The sequence below is a fragment of the Camelus ferus genome, chromosome 11 (assembly GCF_009834535.1).
Source record: "Camelus ferus isolate YT-003-E chromosome 11, BCGSAC_Cfer_1.0, whole genome shotgun sequence".
Classification (NCBI taxonomy): Eukaryota; Metazoa; Chordata; class Mammalia; order Artiodactyla; family Camelidae; genus Camelus; species Camelus ferus.
Genome location: NC_045706.1, coordinates 30,394,595 through 30,406,739, shown reverse-complemented (window position 1 = coordinate 30,406,739; position 12,145 = coordinate 30,394,595). Strand labels below are relative to the sequence as shown.

The 12,145-nt window shown below is 42.2% G+C and overlaps 1 protein-coding gene across 3 annotated transcripts; it reads left to right on the top strand.

The window, feature by feature from the left end:
• Positions 1 to 1,298: 1,298 nt before the first annotated feature.
• On the top strand, positions 1,299 to 11,397 carry SLC35G1 (solute carrier family 35 member G1). Of its 3 annotated transcripts, none has more exons than XM_032491300.1 (3): positions 1,299 to 1,570; positions 5,863 to 5,971; positions 7,946 to 11,397. In XM_032491300.1, exons 1-3 carry the CDS (start codon positions 1,393 to 1,395, stop codon positions 8,682 to 8,684), a joined length of 1,026 nt encoding a protein of 341 aa, XP_032347191.1. In that variant the 5' UTR covers positions 1,299 to 1,392; the 3' UTR covers positions 8,685 to 11,397. The 3 variants fall into 3 exon arrangements, with proteins under 3 accessions (XP_032347191.1, XP_032347190.1, XP_032347189.1); XM_032491299.1 differs by having other exon boundaries at positions 5,794 to 5,971; XM_032491298.1 differs by having other exon boundaries at positions 1,300 to 1,570; positions 5,791 to 5,971.
• The last annotated feature ends 748 nt before the right edge of the window (positions 11,398 to 12,145 follow it).

The window sequence follows — 12,145 nt, the reverse complement described above, 5'->3', positions numbered from 1 at the left end:
AATTTGTCCCAGTTTGCCTAGGGCAGTCCCAGTTTATGCCTATTGCCCTGTATAATCTTTAAAAGGGCTCCCTCTGTTACTCTAAAAAAAAAAAAAGTTCAAGTTCGGAGGATAAATTATATGTTTGCTCTACTTAAAAATAAACTTGATTTTCCAGTAAAGTGCTTTCCAGGTGACAAGGTGCTTTTGCGCACACCATTGCACTTCATTTGCACAACTCTGCAAAGTAGGAAGGGAAATATTTTATCTATACTAACTAAATGAAGTAACCAAGGCTTCAGGTAGCACCCTGGTGACTGTCCAAGGTCACACATTCAGTGACAGAATCAGAGCCAGAACCCAGAACTCCTGACTTCAAGTCCAATATTGTTTATCTATGGACCACTTTGTGCAAAAATCTAAGTAAAGGCAAACCTCATTCTCTTGTTTAGTAACCTGTTCGAGCTTGGACCTAGAACAGTTTAGACAGGTTCATCCTTGCCCAGAGATTCTCCTCTCATATTTGAAGCAAGCAAAGAGATGAAAAAAGAATTACGTAAACATAAAGAGGCATTAGTGAATCCTGGGGCCAAATGACATATATCTTTGATTTTACCACGTGCAGTTACATCAGATTATTGTAATTTTATATCTAACCATATTAGGATGTCTCAGTCAACAACAGGAAGGAAGAGACAGGGAGGGAGGAAGGAGGTAATGAGGAAGAGAGAGAGGGAGAAAAGCAATGAAGATCAACAATAAATGCCTACAGTTACACAAAACATATAAATGGGTCTTGCTCCAGTCTTATAGATAGGTTTTCCCTATGGTAAAATTCTACCCTCCTTGGATAAATGGCAATGACACAACAGAGGAAAAACTCTGGATCCTTCAGAGACAGGCACAGTACTTGGCAAGGTCTTCAGGGTGTCCCAGAGGTGCTGAATGCGGCGCTACTGTATTCAGAGTAAGTAAAAGCACACTCCCCTAACCTCCTGACGGTCTGCCCCAAGAGAAAGCCACAGGATCCGCGGGGGTCCTTCCCTCCCTTTGCAATGACAGAAAGGGGTCCTGTGTGCCTTGGGAAGGATGGCTCCAAGACGCTAGCCAGTCTAGCCAGACCGCAGCAGAGGGATGGACGCCTTCGGGCCAGCCCCGGGCGCCGCAGCTTGACCTGGGAGGCGATGGCCTCCCCCAGCGCAAGAGGTCGGGGAGCTGAAGGTGAGAGGGCGGCGAAGGACAAGCGCTGTCCCCGCGGGAGGGGGCCCGGGGGCGGGGGTGGGGCACGGAGGGAGGAGGGCCACGCGCGCATGCGCCGCACCGCCACGGCAACCGGCCGGAAGAGCTGGGCAGCAAACCCGCTGCCGCGGGCGCTAGACGCCGCCGTGGCCGCGTGGAGAACGCCGCCCGGCGATGCGGCCCCTGGACAACTCCGGGGCCGCGGAGCAGCTGGAGTCCGGGCTGCAGATGAAGGACAACCGGCCCCCGGGCGCCAGCCAGCAGCCGGCTGCCGCCGAGGTAGCGGAGACCCCTGGTCCTGGCAGGTGCTGGCAATGCGGTTCCTCGCCGTGCGGCTCGAGCGCGCAGCAGGGTGAGTGTGGGGTGCCGACCCCCGCTCGGGTCTCGCCCGTAGGGGACAAGGCAGGCGCCAGAGGATGGGGGTCCGCGCAGCCGCCGGCCGGGGGCACCGTGCGGACCGCGCCCCCCATTCCCACGGTGCCTAGAGCTCGAGAACACCCTTACACTGGCACCTGGGGGGGCTGCAAAGCAGAAGCCCCCTGCGCCCTGGTCGACGCGAAGACCGGAGAAAGTTTCTGATTGTTTTGGAACCTGTTTGGGATTCTGAAACTGTTCCTATAATTAAAATGTTGAGGACAGGATCGTGGAGTCAGATTGCCTTTTGGTGTGCCCTGCTCGAGGTTGGAGGTTGAGGGTCACCGAGAGAGGCCATCCCGCAGCTGGCCCAGGTTGGGAGGAAGCTAACCAAGAAAACTGATCTTGATGGTAAACGGTGTTCCTCGACGAGGAAATTGAAAAGCGTCGAGGCTAGAAAAATGTTTGTCCCAGAGTCTGAGAATCTTAGGGAGCCAGAGTTGAGTAGGACCAGTGGTTCTTAATCTTTTTGGGTTAGGAGGAATTTTTAGCAACGGATGCAAAACGAGACAGAGGCACAGTCTTACATGAATGAGTAAGCAGTTCACAGACCCGCCTCCAAAGCTAGGGACCCTGCGTGAGAAACCCTTTGTTTCGTTCAGCATCTTCCTTCAACAAATGAGGAAATTAAGGCAGGGAAGATGAGGGCTCTAGAAGGGTTTTGTTTGCTTTGTTTTTCCCAAGATCTGGCATGTGTGGATGAGACACTCCGCAGGTCGGGGCAGCACCAGGGATAGGGTCCCATTTCGTCAGAGACCTTGCCCAGGGCCCTTTCTCCTAGCCACAAGTACATTGCTCCTTGAACTCCACTGCCCACCGGAGCAGCTTCCTCTAAGAAGAAGGAAACAGGCAGATCTCCTTTCAAGACAAAGTTACACAGTCTGCACCACCACATCATCTGGGTCACCTCTCCTAAATGTGACCTGGGACTTCTATTAGCTGACCTTTTAGCTGACCCCACTTTTCCCTCCTCCCTGTGTGCACTTTCCTGAGTCACAGTTCACAAACTTTATAGAGACACAAACCCCAGGAAGATGGTTCTTGCTCCATTTTTCTCCTAAATACTAACAGAAACAATTAGACTTATGATCATTTTACATGGGTTAGTGCCTCCAGACAAGTTACCCTCAGCTGAATTGACCAGATGTGCAGTTTTGAAGAGGTCATTTTCTCTCCTTAACATCCTATGGCCAAATGTTGTTCTAATGGACTGCTGAGTTAGCCCTTACAAACTTTTAAATGGCTCCCCTGTTTGTGAACTAAAGAGGAATACTTCAGGCAGCACATGGCAAAACCAATGCAGGCAACTGCACCTAAGAATCTTGAGGGGTCTTTTAATTTCAGAGGAAGTTGCTAACTTTAAGACTTAGGAATACTGATTGTAAGGTGACCAGATAATATTCCAAAAATGGGATTGCTGTAGAAACACTCTCTTATTGTCATTGAACTTTGTGACTGTATCATTTTAGCCTCTTAACCCAACTGGTTATCTTAAAGTTCATTCATGTTCAAGTTTAGGTCAAAACTATTACCCATTTTTCTTACATTCTTGGATGACCTTCACAAACAGCATATTGTTATCCTAAGACATCTATTTAGTTTCTTGAGGGACAACGTGATTTTTGACTGAAGCAAGGAGAAGCTGTCTTGGTTTGTGCCTTACATAACCCTGGAAGGAGGAAGCTCTCTAGGGGAGCAGTGCATTCTGAAACCAGTGGAGGTTTTTACACTGACCGGGATCCTGTTTCAGTGGGTCTGGGGACGGACCCACTTTAGTGGCTCAAGAATTGAAGTTTTAAAAGTTGATTCAGTTGCTTCCAATTCCTAACCCAGGTAGTGATCACCAGTTTAAAACAGAGGATACAGAAACTGAGCAACTTTTCCGTTTTCTTCTGACTCAGGAAATTGCACTGTGGCTACTTACTTAAATTATTTACAGTTGCCAAATTGTTAATTATGCTTACAGTAGAATATGACTGTGGAAGCACATTACGTAAGCAAATGCCTCTTTGCTTTATACTACTCTCTTGTTCATCTACTTCGACAGAGAGAATTGAAATGATTGTTCTGTAAGAGACTGAGGTTTGCCTGAGAAGAACCAGTCCTCACCCTCATAACAAATAATTAAGTTCATCCTGACCTTGTAGCAACTGTCCTGTCCCAGTCAGGAGCATGGGCCTTAAGCGTTGGCAGGCCAGAAAATATGTGTGTACGTGTTTTAAGGGAAAAAAATAAACAGAGCCAGGGATGTAAAATAAAGTTTTAAACGAGTTAAAATATCATGTTAAGTTAAAATATTCATGGAGAAAAATTAAAAAGTTTAGGTTGGAGAAGGTCCTTGAAATTTAGACCAGGGAGATGTTTTCTGTCCCTGAGCTTCCTGTTCTATTCTGCCTGAAGGCGTAAGTTCTACGTAAGGGTTGGGTTTCTTTTAAGAAAACTATTTTTATCTGGACCTGAATTCTGAAATTTCAAAGATGAACTTTAAGGCAGACCACAGCCAAGACATGTACTTTGTGGTGCTTAACTTGGAAGTCCTCTAAAGCACCCTTCTCATGGGCTGAGCGGGTATGTTCAGTTTGGTTTCTGCAGTATCTGAGCACACAGGCACAGAAGAGAATGTGGAGGATTCTGACACTTATGCCAGAGAACATACTCCATGGCGACTCCTAGCTCGAAGTCATTCTCTTCACCTGTACACCTAGAACAGCTTCTGACCCAAATGGCATCTCCATCTATGAAGGTCAGGCTGTAGAGCGCTCCGGGGAAGTCTGCATCATCATGGTTTGGTCCTGCTTTGCAAACTGTCACTTGTGGGCAAAGGTATCTAATTAACATAAGGAGGTTGAAACGTATTACCTGGTGCTTGCCTTTATCAGAAAAGGCCATTAAAAAAAAGAAAAGAAAAGAAACATTGTGCAATACTCTTCAATGGCTGAGTAACTCATTGTAAATTCCTAGATTGGAATGATAATCTTTGTTTTACTACAAATTGCATGTGTCCATACATCCTTCAGCTCTGCTATGCTCTTAACTGACAAGGGCCAGTTCTGTGTTTCCTTCCTGTTCTCTTCTTGTTTTTGTGTTAGTTTCAAAAAATAAAATAAAAAAAATACATATATATAATCCTGAGTGTGTGGCCTGTCTTTTAGGGAGTTCTCTGCTTACCCTGTTGCATTTTGCTGCCCTCTGAATGACAGGGGGTGAGACTGAAAGCAGGATCTACTCCTGTCTTAGGCAGCTACGACAAAGGCAGTGGTTGCTCCTACAGACTGTCACTAATGGACTGAATACTTGATGCCCTGGAGAAAGCAGCAGTTTCCTAGTTCAGATCAAACCAAGAAGTTGGTATTAGATAGCAGTTCTAATTTTTTTCTTTAAAAAATTTTAAGCATTTTGAGGTCAGAGGTCTAGATAACCTAGCCCCTGCCATCAAAGAGTTTATGTTCTAAAAGGAAGATAAGTCATAAACCATGAAAAGTTAGATTTGCTTAACTGTTCAAAATAACTGAACAGAGAGTCTTCCCAGATTATGCTGTCGCCTGTGGTGTTAGACTCTACATCTTTCCATGAAGTTCTCTCATATTCTTTCATTCAGTGAATATTTATTCAGAGTCTCCCATGGGCCAGGCCTGAATAGGACAGCTGAGATCCCAGCCCTGGAGACACTCCCAGGCTGGTGGGAGAAGTCAGCTAATCAACAAGTAGCCACATCTGACAGTTACGACCTATTTTCCAGAAAAGGACACTTTTTGCATAAAGCCCAGTTCACCAATGAGATGATACAAAATATCACTTGGAAGCATTTTTCTCTAACCATCTTGACAAGCATTTTCTTAAAGACTTCTCTCACTGTCTTGGCAAGCTTCTTACTTCTTTTTGACTTACAAGTGAGGGATGAGTCTTCAGTGAGCCAAATAAATCCATTTCATAGGGTGAACTGCATTTTAAAAATACAGGTATAAATTCTTGCCCTGTGTCTACGGTTGTTTATTCTTGGTGGGGAAATTGTTCAGGTCCAGAGATTGGATGTGCTTAGGAGGTTAATATTTGTGGCCTGTTAGCTGTTAATATTGTCCCATTTTTCTCAATTTCTAGGTAAGAGTGATAAAACATACACTTGGAAGCAAGGACTAACTAGAATTTAATCTTTTTCAGAAGCTGAGAAGAAAGCACCCTGCCCTGGACTTGGCTTGTTTTACACATTATTGTCTGCCTTCTTTTTCTCAGTGGGCTCTTTATTGGTTAAAAAAGTGCAAGACATCCATGCTGTAGAAATTAGTGCATTCCGATGTGTGTTCCAAATGCTAATCATTATCCCTTGCTTAATATACAGAAAGTAAGTATTTCTTACCTGCAAAGTAGAAGATATTAATACATGTTTGTAAATCTTTTGACCTGCTTAATTTATTTACTCTATAGCATCTGCTTTATTCCTCTCATAGATTTACCAGTCCCTACACCCTTTGGCTCTGATTAATGAAAAGTCACAAGGATCCACCCACAGAAGATGCCCTCATGAACAAAAACCATATGCCCAACAAAGGAGGGGAAACAGATTCAATTATTCACCACCTCCTATTTTGAGAACAGAGCTTTCCTTGTGCAATTCCTCCCCCCATCTTGTGCCACCCTCCCTTCTTGCCTTTGGCATAACTAGTATTTGGAAGAAAAAAGTAAACGAGAGGAAACAGCAGTGTCTCCTAGTGTCAGAGGTTTCTTTAAGGAGAACAGGCTGCTCTGCCACCAAGGCAGACAGAAGGTTACACTAATGATATTTAGGTCTTCCCGCCAGGGTGCTATGGGAGAGGGGAAAGGGGATCTTGGGAAATGCCATTTTAACTCCTTTCTTGTTCAGTGTCCTCATCTGTAAACTGGAGGGGATGATATTCTTTGTTCTCTACCCTGCATAAAAACTGTATTCCCCATCCTTACTGTTCTCTCCCCACCCAGCCCCTCTTCCTCTTCCACATGGACCCCCCCCTACACACACCCTCCCCAGGTTAAAACTATGTCTCCGCCACACTGTTGTGACCTCAACACACTTAGAACCCTGGGAGGAACAACCGCCGGGTTCCTGGTGGCTCTTTGGCTCTCTCTCTCTTTGGGTAAGGATGCTTAAACTCCAGATTTAAAACTTCAGCCACTTGCTGCCAAAGGTTCCTTGTATCTGTAACTCGGCACAGATTTACTTAGAATAGTTTCACTCCTTATCTGGAGACTTTGGTGGGAAAAGGTGAAAATCTGCTGAGCTCAAAAATATTGTCGGAAATTCTCATGTAATTATGGACAAGTCACAGTATTTTAGGAAATGATGCTAAGACTTCAGAAATTCCTAAGGGTGGCAACAGACCACTGATGCTATAAACAGCCATTCTTTCCTTTTTGGAATAAAAATATTGTCAGGAGAGCACTTAGAAGAATTTTCTTAAATCACTGGCATTAACCTATTTTGACCCATTTCACTATCACGGAAGACTCTTAGCTTCTCTAAGTATGGACCCAAGGAGACCACACTTTCATTTCTAACTCCAGAGACCCAGGGTCCCCGTATCAGGCCTAGATCCTGCTCCGAAAGAGTTCAGCCGTGGTACAGAGCAGTGAGCCTCCCTTAGCAGGAACTTACACAGTACTCTGTAAATACTTAACTGAAAAGCACTTGAGCAACAGTTATTATATTTATCTGAATGCTACAGGTTCTTTTCCAGTACATTTTAGCTCTTCTCCTAAGGAGAACAATGAAAAGTTGTCTCACATTCAGTGGCTAAAATAAATTTTAGCATTGCCTCAGCTTTAATAGGAAAACTCATAGGACTGAGAATGCTCACTCACATTCCCAAGTTGTCTTATGTGAGGCAGCTAAGTCACTAACTTGTATTTATTATAAAAATAACATTTTTTCATTAGAGAAAATTGGGGGGGAAATATAAAGAAGGAAAATTACCTATGAGTCTACCTATTGAGGTATAACCACAATGAACATTTCAGTTTATTTTCCTTTTTGTCTCTTTTGCAAGCATATATCTACACATAGGGGAAATAACACCTAGAGTTGCTGAATTATAATTACACTATTTATGTATTTCACTCGTACTATTTTAGCTTATACTGTGAACACATTAATGTCATTAGCTGTATTTAGGAAACACTTTTTAAAAGGTGTATAATAGTTGTAGACATAATAATTAATTTACTATTTCTTTTTTTTTTTTTGATAGTTTTAGGACTTTTAAAATAATGTTTGATTTAAAAGTGTAATTTGCAAACAAATTCCAAGTTCGTTTAATACTCATTCCTTTCTTTGAATTTACAGAACTGGATTTATAGGCCCAAAAAGTCAACGAATCTTCCTCCTTCTCAGAGGAGTCCTCGGTTCTATTGCCATGATCCTTTTATACTACGCCTTCCAGGCAACGTCCCTCGCTGATGCCACAGTTATCACATTTAGCTGTCCAGTGTTTACATCTATATTTGCTTGCATATTTCTCAAGGAAAAATACAGCCCTTGGGATGCTCTCTTCACCGCATTCACGATCACTGGAGTGATCCTTATTGTGAGGCCACCATTTCTGTTTGGTTCCAGTGCCGTGGAGATGGAAGAAGACTATTCAGTCCACCTGAAGGGCACGTTCGCAGCGCTTGCACATGCCGTCTTTGCTGCGGTGACTCTGGTCATCCTAAGGAAAATGGGGAAATCTGTGGACTACATGTTGAGCATTTGGTATTATGTAGTGGCTGGCCTCATCGAGTGCGTCACTGTCCTTTTTGCATTAGGAGAATGGAGTTTGCCCTACTGTGGGTTGGACAGGCTGTTTCTCATACTAATTGGGCTGTGTGGTTTGGGGGGTCAGGTGTTTCTCACAAAAGCCATTCAGATAGAAAAAGCAGGCCTGGTAGCACTAATGAAGACGATGGATGTGGTCTTTGCTTTTATCTTTCAGGTTATTTTCTTTAATAATATACCATCATGGTGGACAGTGGGTGGCTCCCTCTGTGTAGTAGCCAGCAGTACTGGAGCCGCCATTCGTAAGTGGTACCAGAGTTCCAGATGAAGCATCATTGCTGAAATGTGTTTATTTATTTTTTAAGAACAAGGAAACGTTTAATGGTTACACTGCTACAGCAACAGCGGGCCACACAGACAAGAGGTGCCTATGTGAGCACCAAGGGTCGGTTGTTGGGGTCTTTTATAAATGTGTATTTTTTTAAAGAACACCATCACCCAGTTCAGACACTTCACACACACATGCATACACACACCTGGAAAATCTGCATTTACTTCATTGATTATATTTAATAAATTTCATAATTAAAGTGCCACTTTTGAATATGGTATGTCTTTAATTAGTTAAAAACAGCCAGTCAGTTTGGTGTAGCAACTTTATTTTAATCAATTATTTTTTGGTTTTGGGTTTTTTGTTGTTATTGGGGTGGCATTGATAAGAGGACAGATCATTAGTTGAAGAAAAACTGCACAATTTTTTATGGCTAAGTATAAATATCTGTAATTTTTCAAAGTGTATTTTTGGTACTGATGGGATACAGGTGGGAGGAAATTTTAGATGCTCTTTTAGCAGTGTAGAGGCTAAGAGACTTACTGATAACAATGCTGCTATATAATTAGTGTTATGTTGATAATTCATTTGAAATGTAATGCCATTTAGGAGGCCAAAGCTGAAATTTGGAGTAGGTGCCTACTTAATGGTGTTTATAAAACAAATGAATTAGCCTTATTTTCAAGGCTTTTAAAAATGATCGTCATTCTTTTAACCCCTATTTGTGCCTTTTTCACTTTAATGCTGAAATTTTGATATGTAAACTTAAATCTTTAAATCATCAAATTTGGCTAGTAGTTTTCTGCTTGAGTGGCATTAGCAACTGTGGCTACATTATATAATTTTAATTGTCCTCTGTTTTTTTTTGAAACTGCACTACGTTTTTTTTTAACATGCTAACATTTCAGGTGTTTAAATCACAAGTGAGAAATTTTGGCATGACCAATGTGCACATTTCCATCCTGAAGTGTTTTCTCAGAACTAGAAATTTGATTTTTTATAAATTCAGTTGACCTTATGGTGTGATGCCAAATAAAATTTTCTCAGGATTTTATCAGGTTGAACCATAAGAAATTGATGAGATTTTACCTTTTTAACTTACAAAAAACCCCATAGTTTCTTATGGTTCATCCTAATAGATACCTCTCTTACCTTCTAAACCAAATACTTAGAGAACTTTGGAGAATATATATATATATATATATATATATATATATATATATATATATTAAACTACTTTTTAAAGTACAGTAATCCTAGTAAACTTATTTTTATGGTCTTTTTCCCTTATGGAATTATATGTAATAATGCCTCATGTTCTATATTAAATGTAAAGACCTGTGAATCCATGGTTGATTGATTTGTGTAGTTTCTTAAATAGAAAAAAAATCACTGTTAAATTCTAATAAATCAATATGGTATTAAATGTTAGTGCTGCACCATGGTACTAGTGTTATGAATTCAAACAGCATATTTTATGTTTGGAACTTCATCAAGCCACTGCTCTACAGCTAAAGAGAGAATGTAATATTTAGGAAAACTTGGGAGGTCAGTCAGGAGGCAGGGAGTCCACGCAAATGGCTCCTTGTCACAATGAGCCCTTTATTGGTGAGGCTGTAATGGTCTCCACCTCTCACTGTGTCAGACCTAGCACCTATTATTATCTTAAGCCTACAGATCTGAACAATTACAGGCTCTTTCCCACCCTCTCATCACAATGCTTCCAAAGTAAGGAGGAACTTGACTTCTGAGGTTTATGCCTTGGTGAGAAAGGACCTTTTCCCAGTAGTTCCAAGAGGGAATTTTTGGCTTGCTGATCTTCCCAAGTGCTGCCCACCTGACAGAGCCTAAAAGAGGCCTATTTAGGGGACTCACACTATCATTGTAACTTTAGCCTAACTGGCGATGTTAGAGTTTAGAGTTGCAAAAGCATCATTTTGCAAGCATCTTAGATAAGTATAGATTTAGGGCATTTTAGGGCTCAAAGGTTAGAAATCCTCATGTAGGAGACATGCTTCATAGGTGGGGACTCTGGGGAGGGGCCCTGCCCAAGATGGGTTCCCATGGCCTTATTTATCCGTCCTTTAGTTCAGTGATAAAGTACAGAAAGTAAACCATTGCTTGAGCAATCTAAAGTAAATTAACTCTCAGGGAACCCTCTTCTGGTTCTTTACCTTGCACAATAAAAGAACCTACAGGATCTTGAAAGGTAGACCCCCTTGGGCCTGTACACTACAGACATGTTTTATTTCAACAGTGTGGTTTCAGTGCTTGAATGCCACAATGTATGACCAAAGTTGGAGAAAATGTTTCTTCTCCCAGCTTTTACAGGGTGTGATTTTTTTAAAACACTTTTATAATGTCCAAGGTATATACAAGGATATGTATTGTAACAATGCTGGGTGTGTATATTTTGCAAAGACTGTAGTTTCTATGTCTTGAAAAGGAAACTATTTTCTTAAATTGTTTTTATTTTACAATTACTAATAAAATTAATGTGAAAGAAAGCTATATTTTGGTTTTTATGATTATAGCAAATGTGCTAATATAGCATTTCTTTTTCCATCCAAGTGCTTCAAAGTGTATTTATAAAGGAGAGCAACCTCTAGACATTCCGTTGTGATGTAACCTCAAGTTTCAAACTGTTTATCTGTCCCTCTGATACTGTCACATCACGTCCAATGTCTCTAAAATAAAGGTCCTAATCTTATGAACCAGTGAGGCCTGTGTTGTTCTAGATCCTCAGAGCTTGGAGCAGCTTTTGTTCACATAGCTAATACGTTACTAAGTCCTCGAGTATGTCCTCTTATTGCCTCGTGAACTCTTCTTTCCTCACCCTTTACACTGCTGCCATCTCAGTCTGAGACTTCCTACCTCACACCTGAATTACCACAATAGTACCCTAGCTGGGGTACCTGCCTCTAGACTCTTTATTCCACTCAGACCCTTATTCCACTGCTAGACCAATCTTCCTAAGGCCCTGCTCTCGTTGTTACTCTGGTTCTCACGGAGCCACAACAATGCCTTATTATACACATCACATCCAAATTATTCAGCTGGCCCATTCCCACTTTTCCAACTTGACTTCCCATGTCCCAACATAAATGCAATACTCAGTCAGTCTCTCCACCAGCTCCCAAATTTGCCAAGAGATTCCTTCGTGTCTCTACTGCTTTCTTTGCCTTCTCTTCTTTACCTTCTAAGGCCTCTTAGCCTCCAGCGGCTCAGCTGAGCCTGTTTGCTCCACCGTCTGCAGCTTCCCTGCCCACACCAGTCCACCTTGGGAGAGTGGAGGAAGCACTGGATTAGCTGTCTAAAGATCTAGGTATGGTTTAATCACTTTCCAGGTAGGCCTTTCCACTTCATGTCCTTGAGCCTGTTTTCCTCATTTGCCTCAATTATTAATAGAAAAATATTACTTGCCCCAGCCCATGTTACAAATAAGTGTCATAGGAGGA

What these genes read in the sequence shown, in the direction of transcription:
- SLC35G1 (XM_032491298.1), top strand. Translation starts at nt 1,393, where the DNA reads ATGCGGCCCCTGGACAACTCCGGGGCCGCGGAGCAGCTGGAGTCCGGG. An exon ending in CGGCTCGAGCGCGCAGCAGG is followed by an intron (nt 1,571 to 5,790) that starts GTGAGTGTGGGG and finishes AATCTTTTTCAG; the next exon opens with AAGCTGAGAAGAAAGCACCC. An exon ending in CCTTGCTTAATATACAGAAA is followed by an intron (nt 5,972 to 7,945) that starts GTAAGTATTTCT and finishes TTGAATTTACAG; the next exon opens with AACTGGATTTATAGGCCCAA.